Genomic DNA, 18,550 nt, shown 5'->3' with positions numbered 1-18,550 from the left:
CTTTTCCATTTTGGGAATGAATATTCTCTGAAAATGTAAGTCATCTCTTGCCCTTTATTTTTATAGTAACAACCATTTTGGCAGTAGTGTTTTTCCTTTAGAAGGATTCTTGTTAAAAGACAAATGAGGAACACTTAGTTGAAGGCAAAAGTTCTCTATAATTTTTATTTTCATATTTCTGGTACATAGCATCAGGAATCATAGTTCAATAAATACTTAATTAGTACTGAATAAAATGTGGTTAAAGAAATGCCATGTAAACTCTGGCCTTAATTTCTTAACTGTAGTGGGGAGAATTGGTTATTTTTGACATTATCAGTGGGAGAGTAAGTGCTCTGCTTTGGATGTAGAGGTACACTCAGGCACAGTGATAACACATTCTGCATTAGCTACAGGAATAATGCACTCTGTGACTGCATTTGCATAGGTTTTGCTTTGTTCCTAGAGCCTTTGAAGATGTCAAGATCTTTTGGCGAATCACGTTTAACAAAACAGCTGCTGTGCTCCAAAAAGATGGTGTGAACCTGAGAGATGAATTTCTGTCTGTGTCAGGGACCACAATCTGTACAGCAGGTCAAACAAAGTGCTTTATCACCATTGAGCCCAAACCAGGGAAGGTAAGACACTATGAGACACAGTACTGGCAAATTCTGATTATATTTCTTTACAATTAATCATTCTAAAGCCACTTTGTTGAAACTTACACATTGCTTATGTGGAGATTCTTTGTGTCTCGCGTAGCCGTAATGTCTAAATCTCTTAGATGAGCAATAGATGTCACACTTAGAATTTATTACATTATGAATTTTTGTAGATAATCTTATCACTTGTGCACTTAAGACTTACACAATGTTGTAAGTCAGTAATAAAAAAAAGTTTGAATCTCAGTGCTAAAAAAAACAGCTCATCAGTTTTCTCTGTTCTGTTTCTTGTCATTTCCATGATTCTTCCTGGCCCACCTGCTCATTGTGTGAATGATCCCTTGAGTCATTTTCAGCCAGAGTAATATCTCTGATTACTCTGAATGTTTAGTGTTTTGCTTTTATCATATTGATAGATTTGGTCACATCGTGTTATATCCATAGATTTCATCCAGAATGAAAGTTCTCTCGTTCTCTAGAGAGTTCAGTTCTGACCCACTGAAGAAGCACCGAGGCCATGCTTGATCAGCCTTTGGATACACTTCTATTGGTTCATGTTGCACATGGCACCCAGGAGCCAGGTGTTCCCCCCTCTTTCTAAAGGAACCTCCATTATTCAAACGGTATTGGTCACTGATGACCTAACAGAGCTTTAGTCATTTAGTAATCATGTGTGGCTTTTTTTAATGACTATTTCATGATACTTTAATGCCTAAGGAGCACTCAGTAGTATTTGTTCTTTGTCTACTACTTAATTTATTAAACTCAAGTATTTATACAAAAACTAGGCATAATATTATGAATGTTCAAAAGTATCATGATTTCTTTGTACATGCCAAACACTTCAAACAGCAGAAAAAGCATTGCACAAATAAAGTTATTTCCAGATGTATAGCTATATTTAAACTCATTCTAAATAGCAGTCCTGTAGATTTAACTCTTTATTCATTTTTTCTCTACCTGTTTTTTCACTTTTTGAGAATTACTGAAACAGTTATATTGATCTTCTCTAAGATTACAATGATACATATTTTCATACCTTCCCAGAACTGTAGTAATTGTATTGGTTCCAGAAGAGAAAGAATAATCGTCCCAGATCACTTAAGGTTACATGCTCTTGGTTATCAAGAGCTCTTTGTTCTTTGCTAGGACCACAGGTCCTGGTGCTTCTCTGAAGCTGTTTCAAATGCGAATTGCTGGTCATCTGATTGGGGTTCATTTTATGACTTGACTTGTGAGATCAACATTTTTTTTTTAAGTTCATGCTTTACAAATTAATTTTTTCAACACCATGTGTTTTCCTCAGAATGATTTGTTCTTTAAATTTTGCAGTGCCAGCTTTAACTTAACCATTGCCCTGTCACTGTTGAACATGGAGCTGGTCTATTAGTGGTATTGGAAAGGTAGACCTGCCTTGTTAATATCTTGTTAATTTTTAAGAAGGCAACCTAGAGGCTTTACCTCATAAGAAATGAGATAACAAATCTGTGATCTTAGTGCATCTCTGCAGTTCATCTGTTCTGTCGTATTCAGACAAACATACAATTGCATCATCTTTCAACTTCTGGGTGACCAACAGTACTCTTTAACTTCTTACTTGTTTTCATCTTCATTTGTATGTGTTTCACAGGTCCTAATAATTTATTCCTATTTTTGGTGCAATTCTTACTTTTTCTAGGAATAATTGTTTTATTAACATCTTTTATTAACTCTTTACTAAGAGAAGAATGTTTATCATTCCTTAATAAATGAATATATACTGAATAAAAGATATAACTGTCTTGATATGTTAACATTCTCCTACACATTAAACTTAATAAAATATTAGGTACACACTATTATACTCACATTTTTCATTTTAACCATTTTTTAATACATTACAATAACTTTTCTCCATTAAGTACCATTATAGATTCAAATTCAACTAATTTTAATTGCTTACTAAATGCTTTTCTTTTTGCTACTCAAATAGTCATGTCATGGACACTGAAAGATCTATTAAGCTAGTCTTTTGTCTTTTCATATTGCTTTAAAAATCTCTGGATGCTTATTTGCTTTATAGCAATAACCTGTGTTCTAGAGCCATCTTGATTTTTCCTGCTCTAAGACATCCAATCGACTGTTGTCTAAGAACTTGATTTCTTTCATCAAAAAGAGTTTCAGAGATCTGAGTGTATGTTCTGGAGATAGGCATGAGAGGTCATGGTTGACAAAGATGCTTCTGTGAGCCATCTTGGTAGTGACAGAGCTAGAAAATATGTTTTTTAAAATATTGAGTTCCCGCTGATTTTTTTTTTAAACTTGGGAAATTCCAAGAATTTTCTTTTTAAAAGTTTTTAAGGGGCTTCCCTGGTGGCACAGTGGTTGAGAATCCACCTGCCAGTGCAGGGGATACGGGTTCAAGCCCTGGTCCAGGAAGATCCCACATGCCGCGGAGCAACTAAGCCCGTGCGCCACAACTACTGAGCCTGAGCTCTAGAGCCCGTGCACCACAACTACTGAGCCCATGAGCCAAAACTACTGAAGCCAGTGCGCCTAGAGCCCATGCTCCGCAACAAGAGAAGCCACCGCAATGAGAAGCCCGCGCGCCGCAATGAATGGGTAACATTAGACAAGTTGCTTAGCCTTCCTGAGCTTCCCAGACTTGGTTGAGTTAATAATAGGGCTGTTAGATTAAATGAGATAATGACTAAGAGGTTTTTTCACACGGTTCTTGGCAAGGAGTTGGCCCTTCACAAGGGAGGGTTACTATTATTCCGAATGGATGGGAACAGAGCCCGAGGTGATTCAGTGACTTGAGTAGTAGCCACATCAATCCTGGTGGCAGGGGAGTGACAACAAAACAACACAGCAAACACAATGCACACTTTCATCTGTAGAGTTACGCCAGTGATTGATGGTGGTTTCTCCTAAAGACGCTCAACTGAAAGTTTTTCTACTCTATCATATCTCTAATTATCGTCCCTATAGTTATTCAAAATTTTCATTTTCAAGTTATAAAGAATTTGAGTAACTTTCCCCAGGTCAATTACTTGGCAAAGATTAGAACTCATCTTTTGAATTCCAGTCCATTTACCCTTTCTCTGCTGGGTATCTTACTGTTCTGTGGTTCTGTCTTACGGTTCTGTATTAGCAAAATGTATAAAGGTCATAGTTAATTAACTTAGGATGCATTTCTTAGCCCACAAAATCTGTTTAAACCAAACAGATTGTCTAAACATTTGTTGCAAATATTTTTTAAAAGTATTTAAGTAAGACATTATTTCATTATTATTTTGTTTGCTTCTGAGCAGGTCTGGGCCCAGGAAAAATTATTTTATACTAGTTGGGCAAAACATCATCCTGGAATGCTGCTGCCCTAACTAGGAAAGGAACTTGAGTTCTTGTGAGGTCTCCAGTCATATTTAGGTCCAGAGAGGTTCAGATAATGATCTGTGAGTTTTGCTTTCCCAATACACTTCAGGCATATTGTTTGAAGAGAGTATTTTGTTGTAAGACTGGAAGATTCCTTTTGTCTCTTCTAATTATGTGTTGGCACCCATCTGCACACTGTTCAATTTGCGTGGTTCCTTACTTAGATTATAACATATTCTTTTGACTCAAAGTAGTTATAAGTAATGTTTTAATCATCATCACAATGAGAAGAAATATTATGCTGAAAAACAAAGACAGGAGTATGTTGGAATGTAATATTGAAATCCTTAGTTAAATGAAACTATTGTGAGTTCAAGCTCATTGGCCATTAGGGAATAATAGTTATTGAATATAGTTACCCATACTTTTCTAGTGCTTCAGTTTATTGTATTTGCCAAGTTTAGTTTCTCAAAAGCGGGAAGAGTGCATGTACCTTCATTTCAATATTTACTGAGAGTTGATCAGCAAAAGTAAAGCATAATATATACCACAGGAAAACTAAATATATTTCTTTAGACAATAAAAAGAGATTAAGTTCACTTATTGTGCTACTAAGAAGCAACTCATTTTGAATAATACTAAAGAATTTGTTGTATTGCTTCATGACATAATGATTCTCATTAAAATGATCACAAAACAAATGATGAATAAGGTCCTTGCTGATAAATAAAAATGATGCATTATAACAAATTAGACAATGATACATGCAGTTGAAAATGCTTCAGCTTAGCTCTTGGAGTTATGCTAGAAAGCTAAAAATGCTGCTAAGATTTTTAGATTATTGTGTAAGAGCAAGTAAGTAAAAACAGGTGATTGACAGTATGTTATAGAATTGAATTCAGGCTTTGAAACATTATTTGAGATTGTTGAGAAAGAACCAAGGTAAAACATGAGCAAACTGTAACCAACAGACTAAATTTAGATTTCTTGATACAGAATTTAGGGAAATTTTGAAAAATACATAAAATCACTAAATTAACTCATCAATATTTGGTCATATTTATGTAAAACCCTTTAAAAATAAAACCTTACAAAACTGAAGCTCCCTTTCACTCCTATCCCATGTTTTTTCAATTCCACACCCTGCCCTACCCGCATTGCCACCCGTCCACCTGAGATAACTACCATCATGGTGTCTTATTTTCCTTTTTACTCTTTAAATAAATATGTATCCATTAACAAAGTGTAGTAAGCTTTATGTAATTTAAAATTTTACATTTATTGTAGCATGCCATACATATCATTATGCAACTTGATTTGTTACTCATTATCATGATTTTGGACCCACCCATGTTGAAAAATATTGAAATGGTTCATTTTTTTTAACTACTAGGTAACATTTCATTGTACGAATATATCTTATGTATCCTTTTGTTTATTGAAGTATGCATAGATTGCTTCCTGACATTGATTTTCTAGTAAGAAGCTCACCCAGAGAGAGTAAAGGTATTAGAGAAAGACCAAAAATAATCTCATGGTAATCTAACATAAGAACTTAATTCTGTAATTATACAGAATGTATCTCTATATGTATACTTATTTCTGTAATAATGTATATGAATAATACTATTTCTTAATATCAGAATTATCTTAAGATAGAAATCTATTAGTAATCATCCTTTTTTTTTTTTTCCTTTTATCTCATTGTCAGATACGCCAAGTTGGAATGCAGTTTTTTGTGGAACTGTATGAAGTAACTGCTGGAGCAGCCATAAACAATAGTGCCAGATTTGCACAGATTAAATTATTACAGAGTGATAAACCTCTAAGTCTCGTGTATTTCTCTGTGGGTTCTCGGCTGCCGGTGGCTCATAAGAAGGCCACTCTAATCAGTCTGCAGGTGGCCAGAGACTCTGGGACAGGACTAATGATGTCTGTTAACTTCAGCACCCAGGTAAGCATGCAGTATGTATTATCACACAGTAAGGTTTTCTTCTTTAACTGTAGCATGTATAATGAAACAGAGAAGAATTGATGTATTATTTTCTGAATTACCATCATAATTCACATTATGTTTATTACATTAAGCTTTATCCTTGAAACAGTTCAATTTTTTTCACTTAGATCATGTTTTAAAATGATAGTCTTTTGTCTTTTTTTATCTTTTGGAAAAGTTGATTATACAGTGCAAAGCGTCTTACATAAATCTGTTCTATAAAATCTGTAGAGAGTTGAAATTTCTTCAGAATGAAACTGTATAAGACCAGAAACAAAAAGTATGGGTCTTTGTTCTGATTTTTACCTGAACTAGTTGAAAATCTTCTTCAGGACTTCAAACAGTAACTGATCTTTATGTTTCTTTAAATCCATGAGTTCATGAGGTCTCACAGCCACTTTTCACATCCATCATATTAGGTGACATCAAGTGAAAGAGAAGGAGCAGGTGGGTATCCAGGGATTCAGAAGAGTAATGCTACGAAACGCTAAGCAACTAGAGCCTGGGGCTGGTCCACACAACATGCTATACCTTCCGAACATTATGTTTTAAACTTTGTTTTAGGAGCAAAACTCTAACATATTAAAGCAAAAGTGTGCATCTACTTTTCTTCGAGCATGATTGTAGAGGTTGGAGCTTGCCCACCTTAGCCCTCTCTTATTTCCCCTTGACTCATATAACTCCCAAAACCCCACAATTTGGAAACTACCATTCCGGACAGTGCTACCATTTCCCCGGTTTCAAGATTTCAAAGCTGATGACACTTTAGGCCTCAAGGTATCAAAGTTGTTTTCTGTTTTTTTATACAAAGTGCTGTTTAGTATGTCTTTGGTTGTTGAGTGGCTCAAACACATAGAACATTCTGTGTATATAAAATACAACATTTGTGCAGCCAGTTTGCTGTAGCAATCATGTGAGTCAGGGATAGGAGGTTAAGACTGGAGCTGTGGGTAGTGAGCTGTCCTGGAAGCTTGCCAGGAAGAAAAGTTGTCTTTATGACAAAGTCTACAGCTTGGCAGGTGAGAAGACACTCTATATCATATGAGACTCTAGAAATCAACTCCATCCTAAATAACGTTGAAATAGTACGAACATGAAAAGAAGTACTTTGATTCATGGAGATTTTGGCTTTTTTTTTTCTTTTAAGCATTTAATATCGTAAGAGAAATGAGAAAAAAAATTGTGCTTCTTTCTTCTCCCATGAAATATATATCATCATATGCTCACTACTTTGTAGAGTGGAAGATGGGAAGAAGGGATAAAAAGATTTGAGGCATACTTTAGTTCACACACTCAGTTGAAAGGGGAGATGAAAATGCCAATATAAGAGTGTGAATGCCAATATCTCTTATCATATTTATTTATATTCTTTCTAGATTATCCACAAATGATTCCTTGCAAAATACATGCTGTCACTAGCATGTAACTCATAGCATTTTTATAACACTATAAAAATCAACATAGAGGATCTCTGGTGATGAAAATGTATCTTGACTCTATCAACGTCCATATCCTTGTTGTGATATATTATAATAATGCAAGATGTTACCAGCGAGGGATGTTGGGTAAAGGGCACAGGAGACCACTCTTTATTATTTCTTATAACTGCATGTGAATCTATAATTATCTCAAAATAAAAAGTTTCATTTAAAAAATTAGAAATAAAAGTTTTACCTCTCTGGTATGATTTTATTTTCCTGTTGCTTCATTGCCCCTGCATTTTCTCTCTCAATGCTAGGCACCTTGTTAGAAGAGAAAGTCATACAATTCTAGTTTCCAGTAGCTGACAAGGATGAGAAAATAATTATGGACCAAGTTGCTATTCTGTTACAGTGATATTAATTTTGCTTTTACTTTAAACAGATTTTAATAATGTAGGTAAAACAATAGCTGTAGCATACCTACACTTCAGTAGGTCAGCATTACTGGTACATAAATACTATGTGGTACATAAGTTCCCTTATATCTACATATTTGTGATCTAAAGTTAAGGGATATAAGGATTTGAGATAATGAAAATATCACTCATTCCAGTTATCTTTAAATTAAATAGGCCTATAGCTAAGCCAAATTTGAAAACCAATTCCAGATATTTCATTTGTATCTATGTGTACTAGACCAAAGCCCTACAAGTTCAAGAAAGAATATGCCTTTCCTTCTTATTCTCACATTGCTTATTCTATCAAAGGCTATTTCTGTATTGATTTTCGTTGTTGCTTTTCAATTGCATAGTGCTTCTTGTTTGTGTTTGTTATATGTATTTTATAAACACAAGAACATTTTGATTGTTCCATTTCCTTTAAATGTCTGAATTGTGAAATAACTTCTACCAGAAAATAGTGAACAGAATGTATATGTGCAGTTTATAGTAATAAAATCATCACCACCTACCTTAAGAAATCCAACTTAATCAGAATCTTAGCTGCCATGACCTCTTCTCTGATGCCATCCTGCTGTTTCCTTTGCAGAATAACCTCTCCCCATCTTGCAGATAACCTCTACCCTATATTACGTGATGAATTATTACCTTGTTTTTATTTATAGTTTTACCACATACCATATGCTGTTTAGGTTTACCTGTTTTGGAAATTATGCAGATGAGATTCTTCCAGTTGTATTGTCTTATGGTGCGCTTTTTTTGCTCAACAGTGTTTTTGAGAAATATGTGTGCTAATGTGTATAGTTCTTTCATTTTTCCTGTTATATGGTATTCCAGTGGATAGTTTCATTTCTCCATTCTGAGGCCAATAGACTTTTGTGTTTTTTCCTTCAGCAAGGCTTTTTTTCCCTATCATTATGCTGCAGAGGCTCTTGAAAACCCTTTTTCTTCATTGATTTTTCACTTTTTGTAACACTTGATCACTTCCTCCTTCTGGATGTGTGCTCTCCTTTGGGCCTCTGGAGCACCACACTTTCCTACTCTTAACCTTTTCTCTCTGGCAGCTCCTTCCTGTTGCCTGTGTTGGTTTTCCTGACCAATAAATATTGGGGTCCACCTAGACTTACTCTCTAGGCTAGACCATCCATACCTGTTTTCTTTAAACATCATCTATAAAATGAGAACTCCTGAATTTTTATCACTACCCTCCTCACTGCCCTGGATCCAGACTCATATATCTGATTGCTCTTACCTGACATCTTCATTTGAATTGTCTAAAAGGCATCTCAGGCTTAGTACATATAATACATTACTCTTGATTTCTCCCTTAGCACTATTTTCCCCCAGTTTACTGCCTTTCATTCAGGCACACAGCCAGGAGTTCTCCTTGCCTCTCCATCCAGCACTGAATTAATCAGAAAGTCCTGCTGACTCTACATTCAAAATATATTCCCAGTCTGAGTACTTCTTACTCTTTCTACTTATACAACCTAAACTACCGTTTGTTTCGTTTTTTTTTTTTTTTTTTTTGCAGGAACTAATATAAAAACGTTCTATCTCTTCTTCCTGCTTCCATCCTCATCCCCTTCTACAGCCTAACTATCCACAAGAGCCAGAATACTCATGAAAATATGAAATAAAGTGTGTCTCTCTCCTGCTGGAATCCTCCAGTGTCTTCCTGCCATACTTTGTATGATGGACATACATGATCTGACCCCTGGGCATATATGCCTCTGAATATCTTCAAATTGTTAGTAAGCTCACAATTGGAGAAATTCTGTGAGGCAGTAGTGACATTTCTTTTCTAATTCTCTTTCTTGATCTATTCTAAGGCATCTGTCTTTCCTGATCTCATCACTGTATGATGTGTATTTATCTCTCTAATTTGTTTTAGGAAATTAGAAAAAGTATAAAACCTCCCGTTTTAATAGTAACATTGTTGTGGCCCGTCAGATTGTTTAGGAGAAATAAAATTTGTTTAGGACTAGATCAGAGGTTTATAGTTTCACTTAAGTGGTGTTGTTTAATTTCTAGGAGTTAAGGAGTGCTGAGACAACTGGTCGTACTCTCATATCTCCAGCTATTTCTGGGAAAGACTTTGTGAGAACTGAAGGCATGTTGATCTTTGAACCTGGCCAGAGAAACACCATATTGGATGTCATCCTAACACCAGAGACAGGGTCTTTAAATCCATTTCCTAAACGCTTCCAGATTGTGCTTTTTGACCCAAAAGGTGGTGCCAGAATTGATAAAGTGTATGGGACTGCTAACATCACTCTTGTCTCTGACGCGGCTTCTCAGGCCTTTTGGGGGCTTGCGGATCAGCTGCAGCAGCCCCTGGATGATGACATTCTCAACAGGGTGCTCCACAGCATCAGTGTGAAAGTGGCAACGGAGAACACAGATGAACAGCTCAGCGCTGTGATGTATTTAATAGACAAGGTAAGAAGCCCTCGCAAATGTTAGCAGTTGCAACACTGCTTCATACATTTTTTTTCATAGAAATTTACTTTATGTGGGGAAGTTCTTTCTAAACATAAAACAAAACCCCAAAGTCATAAAGGAAATGATTGATAAACTTGACCACATAAAATGTAAACAAAATTTCTCTTTGCATATACCACAAGCAAAATCAAAAGACACCTAATGGTTATATATCAATTATATCTCAATAAAACTGGGGGGGGAGTAAGAAAAAAAGCGCTAATAGGTGTGGGGAATATTTATGCAATTATATATATAATAAGAATGTTTATTTCAGCGTTACTTATAATAACAAAAATTGGGAAAAATAGCTATTAAGAGGGGCCTGGCATATCCATAAAATGTAAAACTTTTTCATGATTTAGACATATAGTAATTAGAATAAGACAATAATGAAACCGGCATTGAAAATGTAGATAATCACATGGTAGGGTTGAAATTTTAACAATAAAATACAAGATGCCCAATTAACTTTGAATTTCAAATAAACAATGAATATATTTTTTATTATAGGTATATCACAAATAAAAATATTTTTATTTACAGGCAGTATTTGGGACATACTTATATCAAGCAGTTATTGGTTGCTTATCTGAAATTCAAATAGAGTCACTTATACTTTATCTGGCAACCATTCTTATGTCCCATATGTACTTCATATGTGCTCTAAGATATCCTCGAATTCAGGAATACAGAATAGAACTTCCAAGTACTGATACAATGTCATTCTATAAGGTCTTGTATTTTATGTGAAATTGTTTCATATTTGTAAGTTTTATTATCCCTCAGATTCTAACTTCTTTGAAACAGAATCTGCTTTATGCTATATATTTCTTTATAGGAAGAGCTCAACAGATCTTAGTTATTGTTTAGTTAGTAGTAGAAGTGACTACTTATTTATGTTCAGTAGAAACAGCTACTGTGCTAAAAAGAGCAACAGCCTTAAATGACTCACTATAAAGATGTTCTGGATAAAACTCAGCTGTGGTTTGGGCAAATTTTTGTCATGACATAATAGTCTATCCCTTGATTTTCCTAGGTATGGTGCAATGAAAATTATTTAAAACACTGTCATTTGCTTTAATAATAGTATTTGTCTTTTAAGACTGCTGGATTTGATATGCAAATTTTTAATTTCATTGGGTTTTGGTTTCCAGGTCATTGAAGCTTGGTAAAACACAAGTCAGGAGGCATTGCCTCTAATTTTGTGTTGAAAAACCACAGGAATAATTTCTTCTGTGAGACTTTGATAGACCCTCCTTTTCCATAAACGTCCCCCACTTTTTTGTTTCTCTCCTGAAAGTTTTTAAAGTTTTCCCCATGGTTGATTCAGGTTTTCCACTTTTTCGAAAGACAGTTTTGATAATTTGGGGAGTTCTTTTCATTGCTGTTTATGTAAAATGGCTACTTAGATCCAGCATATTTCTTTTTATCATATACTTTTTAATATTATATATCTTATATTTCAATAATTACTTTTTACATTTGATTTATTTTATAATCATACGAATGATGATATAGACTTGGCTCTGTATTTTCCTACCTGGTTTTGTGTTTCATGCTTGCAATAATTTTGACTGAACTGTCTGCAGACTGAGTCAGTCTGTGTTGTTATTTTAGGACAAGCAAATGGGGGGATGTTTTGAGTCAGGGAAGGGTGGCTGTCACAGGTGCCTCCTGGGATTGGCTGTTCATCATCTCTGTCTCCCTGGAAAAGCTAGGCATCCTCTTTCTGCCTCAGGTTCCTTATCTGGAAACAAAGCAAAATAACACTAGCATCTTCCTCACCGGAATGTTGTGAGAATTAGAGAAGTTAGTATAATGTGCTGAGAACAGCACCCTTGCAAACCAAGGGTTACATGAATAGCCTTTTTGGTTTTATTTATTTATTTATTTATTATTATTTTTTAAACATCTTTATTCGAGTATAATTGCTTTACAATGGTGTGTTAGTTTCTGCTTTATAACAAAGTGAATCAGCTATACATATACATATATCCCCATATCTCCTCCCTCTTGCGTCTCCCTCCCACCCTCACTATCCCACCCCTCTAGGTGGTCACAAAGCAGTGAGCCGATCTCCGTGTGCTATGCAGCTGCTTCCCACTAGCTGTTGGTTTTACATTTGCCACTCTCTCACTTCGTCCCAGCTTACCCTTCACCCTCTCAATGTCCTCAAGTCCATTCTCTACATCCACGTCTTTATTCCTGTCCTGCCCCTAGGTTCTTCAGAACCATTATTCTTTTTTAGATTCCATATATGTGTGTAAGCATACGATATTTATTTTTCTCTTTCTGACTTACTTCACTCTGTGTGAGAGTCTCTAGGTCCATCCACCTTACTACAAATAACTCAATTCTGTTTCTTTTTATGGCTGAGTAACATTCCATTGTATATATGTGCCACATCTTCTTTATCCATTCAACTGTTGATGGACACTTAGGTTGCTTCCATGTCCTGGCTATTGTAAATAGAGCTGCAATGAACATGGTGGTACATGACTCTTTTTGAATTATGGTTTTCTCAGGGTATATGCCCAGTATTGGGATTGCTGGGTCATATGGTAATTCTATTTTTAGTTTTTTAAGGAACCTTCATACTGTTCTCCATAGTGGCTGTATGAATTTACATTCCCGCTAACAGTGCAGAAGGGTTCCCTTTTCTCCACACCCTCTCCAGTATTAATTGTTTGTAGATTTTTTGATGATGACCATTCTCACTGGTGTGAGGAGATACCTCACTGTAGTTTTGATTTGCATTTCTCTAATGATTAGTGATGTTGAGCATCCTTTCATATGTTTGTTGGCAATCTGTATAACTGCTTTGGAGAAATGTCTATTTAGGTCTTCTGCCCATTTTTAGATTTGGTTGTTTGTTTTTTTTCATATTGAGCTGCATGAGATGCTTGTAAATTTTGGAGATTATTCCTTTGTCAGTTGCTTAATTTGCAAATATTTTCTGCCATTCTGAGGGTTGTGTTTTCATCTTGTTTATGGTTTCCTTTGCTGTGCAAAAGCTTTTAAGTTTTATTGGGTCCCATTTGTTTATTTTTGTTTTTATTTCCATTTCTCTAGGAGGTGGGTCAAAAAGGATCTTGCTGTGATTTATGTCATAGAGTGTTCTGCCTATGTTTTCCTCTAAGAGTTTGATAGTGTCTGACCTTACATTTAGGTCTTTAATCCATTTTTATTTTATTTTTGTGTATGGTGCTAGGGAGTGTTCTAATTTCATTCTTTTACATGTAGCTGTCCAGTTTTCCCAGCACCACTTTTTGAAGAGGCTGTCTTTTCTCCATTTTATATTCTTGCCTCCTTTATCAAAAATAAGGTGACCATATGTGTGTGGGTTAATCTCTGGGCTTTCTATACTGTACCATTGATCTATATTTCGGTTTTTGTGCCAGTACCATACTTTCTTGATTACTGTAGCTTTGTAATATAGTCTGAAGTCCGGGATCCTGATGCTTCCAGCTCTGTTTTTCTTTCTCAAGATTGCTTTGGCTATTCGGGGTCTTTTGTATTTCCATACAAACTGTGAAATTTTTTGTTCTAGTTCTGTGAAAAATGCCATTGGTAGTTTGATAGGGATTACATTGAATCTGTAGATTGCTTTGGTAGTATATTCATTTTCACAATGTTGCTTCTTCCAATCCAAGAACATGGTATATCTCTCTATCTATTTGTATCATCTTTAATTTCTTTCATCACTGTCTTATAGTTTTCTGCATACAGGTCTTTGGTCTCCCTTGGTAGGTTTATTCCTAGGTATTTTATTCTTTTTGTTGCAATGGTAAATGGGAGTGTTTCTTTAATTTCACTTTCAGATTTTTCATCTTTAGTGTATAAGAATGCAAGGGATTTCTGTGCATTAACTTTGTATGCTGCAACTTTACCAAATTCATTGATTAGCTGTAGTAGTTTTCTGGTAGCATCTGTAGGATTCTCTATGTATAGTATCATGTCATCTGCAAACAGTGACAGTTTTACTTCTTCTTTTCTGATTTAGATTCCTTTTAATTCTTTTTCTTCTCTGACTGCTGTGGCTAAAAATTCCAAAACTGTGTTGAATAATAGTGGTGAGAGTGGACAACTGTGTCTTGTTTCTGATCTAGAGGACATGGTTTCATTTTTTCACCACTGAGACCAATGTTGGCTGTGGGTTTGTCATTTATGGCCTTAAATTTTGTTGAGGAAAGTTCCCTCTATGCCTACTTTCTGGAGAGTTTTTATCATAAATGGGTGTTGAATTTTGTCGAAAGCTTTTCCTCCATCTATTGAGATGATCATATGGTTTTTCTCCTTCATTTGGTGAATATGGTTTACTACATTGATTGATTTGTGTATATTGAAGAATCCTTGCATTCCTGGGATAAACCCCACTTGATCATGGTGTATGATCCTTTTAATGTGCTGTTGGATTCTGTTTGCTGGTGTTTTGTTGAGGATTTTTGCATCTGTGTTCATCAGTGACATTGGCCTGTTGTTTTCTTTCTTTGTGACATCTTTGGTTTTGGCATCAGGGTGATGGTGGGGCCTTGTAGAATGAGTTTGGAAATTTTCCTCCCTCTGCTATATTTTGGAAGAGTTTGAGAAGGATAGGTATTAGCTCTTCTCTAAATGTTTGATAGAATTTGCCTGTGAAGCCATCTGGTCCTGGGCTTTTGTTTGTTGGAAGATTTTTAATCACAGTATCAATTTCAGTGCTTGTGATTGGTCTGTTTATATTTTCTATTTTTTCCTGGTTCAGTCTCTGAGGGTTGTGCTTTTCTAAAAATTTGTCCGTTTCTTCCAGGTCGTCCATTTTATTGGCATATATTTGCTTATAGTATCTCTCATGATCCTTTGAATTTCTGCAGTGTCAGTTGTTACTTCTTTTTCACTTCTAATTCTATTGATTTAAGTCTTCTCCCTTTTTTTCTTCATGAGTCTGGTAATGGTTTATCAATTTTGTTTATCTTCTCAGAGAACCAGCTTTTAGTTTTATTGCTCTTTGCTATCGTTTCCTTCATTTCTTTTTTTAAATTTTATTTCTTTTTAAATTTTGTTTCTTCAATTTTTGAATTTTATTTATTTTTGTATACAGCAGGTTCTTATTAGTTATCCATTTTATACATATTAGTATATATATGTCAATCCCAATCTCCTATTTCATCACACCACCACCACCACCCCCTACCGCCACTTTCCCCGCTTGGTGTCCATGCGTTTGTTCCCTACATCTGTGTCTCTATTTCTGCCCTGCATACTAGTTCATCTGTACCATTTTTCTAGGTTCCACATATATGCATTAATATATCATATTTGTTTTTCTCTTTCTAACTTACTTCACTCTGTATGACAGTCTCTGGATCCATCCATGTCTCTACAAATGACCCAGTTTCGTTCCTTTTTTTGGCTGAGTATTCTTCCATTGTATATATGTACCACATCTTTATCCATTCATCTGTCGATGGGCATTTAGGTTGCTTTCCCTGACCTGGCTATTGTAAATAGTGCTGCAGTGAACATTGGGGGGCATGTTTCTTTTTAAATTACAGTTTTCTCAGGGTATATGCCCAGTAGTGGGATTGCTGGGTAATATGATAACTCTATTTATAGTTTTTTAAGGAACCTCCATACTCTTCCCCATAGTGGCTGTATCAATTTGCATTCCCACCAACAATGCAAGAGGGTACCCTTTTCTCTACACCCTCTCCAGCATTTGTTGTTTGTAGATTTTCTGATGATGCCCATTCTAACTGGTGTGAGGTGATACCTTATTGTAGTTTTGATTTGCATTTCTCTAATAATTAGTGATGATGAGCAGCTTTTCATGTGCTTCTTGGCAATCTGTATATCTGCTTTGGAGAAATGTCTATTTAGGTCTTATGCCCATTTCTTGATTGGGTTGTTTGTTATTTTAATATTGAGCTTTATGAGCTGTTTATGTATTTTAGAGATTAATCCTTTGTCTGTTGATTCGTTTGCAGATATTTTCTCCCATTCTGAGCATTGTCTTTTCATCTTGTTTGTAGTTTCCTTTGCTTTGCAAATGGTTTTAAATTTCATTAGGTTCCATTTGTTTATTTTTATTTCCATTACTCCAGGAGGAGGGTCGAAAAATATCTTGCTGTGATTTATGTCAGTGTTCTTCCTATGTTATCCTCTAAGAGTTTTATAGTGTCCAGCCTTACATTTAGGTCTCTAATCCATTTTGAGTTTATTTTTGTTTATGGTGTTAGGGAGTATTCTAATTTCATTCTTTTACATGTAGCTGTCCAGTTTTCCCAGCACCACTTTTTGAAGAGACTGTCTTTTCTCCATTGTATATATCCTTGCCTCGTTTGTCATAGATTAGTTGACCATAGGTGTGTGGGTTTATCTCTGGGCTTTCTATCCTGTTCCATGATCTGTATTTCTGTTTTTGTGCCAGTACCATATTGTCTTAATTACTGTAGCTTTGTAGTATACTCTGAAGTCAGGGAGTCTGAATCCTCCAGCTCCGGTTTTTTCCCTCAAGACTGCTTTGGCTATTCAGGGTCTCTTGTGTCTCCATACAAATTTTAAGATTTTTTGATCTCGTTCTGTAAAAAATGCCATTGGTAATTTGATAGAGATTGCATTGAATCTGTAGATTGCTTTTGGCAGTATAGTAATTTTCACAATGTTGCTTCTTCCAATCCAAGAACATGGTATATCTCTCTATCTGTTTGTATCATCTTTAATTTCTTTCATCAGTGTCTTATAGTTTTCTGCATACAGGTCTTTTGACTCCCTTAGTAGGTTTATTCCTAGGTTTTTTATTCTTTTTGATGCAATGGCAAATGGGTGTGTTTCCTTAATTTCTCTTTCAGATTTTTCATTATTAGTGTATAGGAATGCAAGAGATTTCTCTGCATTAATTTTGTATCCTGCAACTTTACCAAATTCATTGATTAGCTCTAGTAGTTTTCTTTTTTTTTCTTTTTTTTTTTTTTGTGGTACACAGGCCTCTCACTGTTGTGGCCTCTCCCGTTGCAGAGCACAGGCTCTGGAGGCACAGGCTCAGTGGCCATGGCTCACTGGCCCAGCCGCTCCGCGGCATGTGGGATCTTCCCAGACTGGGGCACGAACCCGTGTCCCCTGCATTGGCAGGCAGACTCTCAACCACTGCGCCACCAGGGAAGCCCTCTAGTAGTTTTCTGATGGCATCTTTAAGATTCTCTATGTATACGATCATGTCATCTGCAAACAGTGACAGTTTTACTTCTTTTGCAATTTGTATTCCTTTTATTTCTTTTTCTTCTGTGAATGCCGTGGCCAGGACTTCCAAAACTATGTTGAATAAAAGTGGCGAGAGTGGACATCCTTGTGTTGTTCCTGATCTTAGAGGAAATGCTTTCAGTTTTTCACCATTGAGAATAATGTTTGCTGTGGGTTTGTTGTATATGGCCTTTATTTTGTTGTTGGTAAGTTACCACTATGCCCACTTTCTTGAGACACTTTATCATAACTGGGTGTTGAATATTGTCAAAAGCTTTTTCTGCATCTATTGTGATGGTCATATGGTTTTTATTCTTCAGTTTGTTAACATGGTGTTTCACATTGATTCATTTGCGTCTATTGAAGAATCCTTGCATCCCTGGGATAAATCCCACTTGATCATGGTGTATGATCCTTTTAATGTGTTGTTGGATTCTGTTCGCTAGTATTTCTTTTTTTTTTTTTTTTCTTTTTGCGGTACACAGGCCTCTCACTGTTGTGGCCTCTCCTGTTGTGGAGCACAGGCTCCGGACGTGCAGGCTCAGCAACCATGGCTCACGGGCCCAGCCGCTCCGCAGCATGTGGGATCTTCCCGGACCAGGGCATGAACCCGTGTCCCCTGCATTGGCAGGCGGACTCAACCACTGCACCACCAGGGAAGCTCTTTTTGTTAGTATTTCATTGAGGATTTTTGCCTCTATATTCATCAGTGATATTGGTCTGTAATTTTCTTTTTTTGTAGTATCTTTGTCTGGTTTTGGTAACAGGGTGATGGTGGCCTGGTAGAATGAGTTTGGGAGTGTTCCTTCCTCTGCAATTTTTGGAAGTGTTTGAGAAGGATGGGTGTTACCTCTTCTCTAAACATTTGATAGAATTCATCTGTGAAACCATCTGGTCCTGGACTTTTGTTTGTTGGAAGATTTTTAATTACAGTTTCAATTTCATTACTTGTGATTGGTCTTTTCACATTTTCTG

The 18,550-nt window shown here is 35.9% G+C and overlaps 1 protein-coding gene across 1 annotated transcript in view; it reads left to right on the top strand.

Moving 5' to 3' along the window:
- ADGRV1 (adhesion G protein-coupled receptor V1) overlaps positions 1–18,550 on the top strand; it is a 565,763-nt gene that overhangs the window by 233,031 nt on the left and 314,182 nt on the right. Inside the window, exons 76-78 of the mRNA XM_060009164.1 lie at positions 446–617; positions 5,707–5,949; positions 9,905–10,312. Of these exons, the coding sequence (XP_059865147.1) occupies positions 446–617; positions 5,707–5,949; positions 9,905–10,312 (823 nt within the window). The remainder of the gene's footprint in view (positions 1–445; positions 618–5,706; positions 5,950–9,904; positions 10,313–18,550) is intronic.

Source organism: Delphinus delphis, chromosome 3, assembly GCF_949987515.2.
Source record: "Delphinus delphis chromosome 3, mDelDel1.2, whole genome shotgun sequence".
Classification (NCBI taxonomy): Eukaryota; Metazoa; Chordata; class Mammalia; order Artiodactyla; family Delphinidae; genus Delphinus; species Delphinus delphis.
The sequence above is the reverse complement of the archived record's forward strand: the minus strand, read 5'-3'. Positions and strand labels throughout refer to the sequence as shown.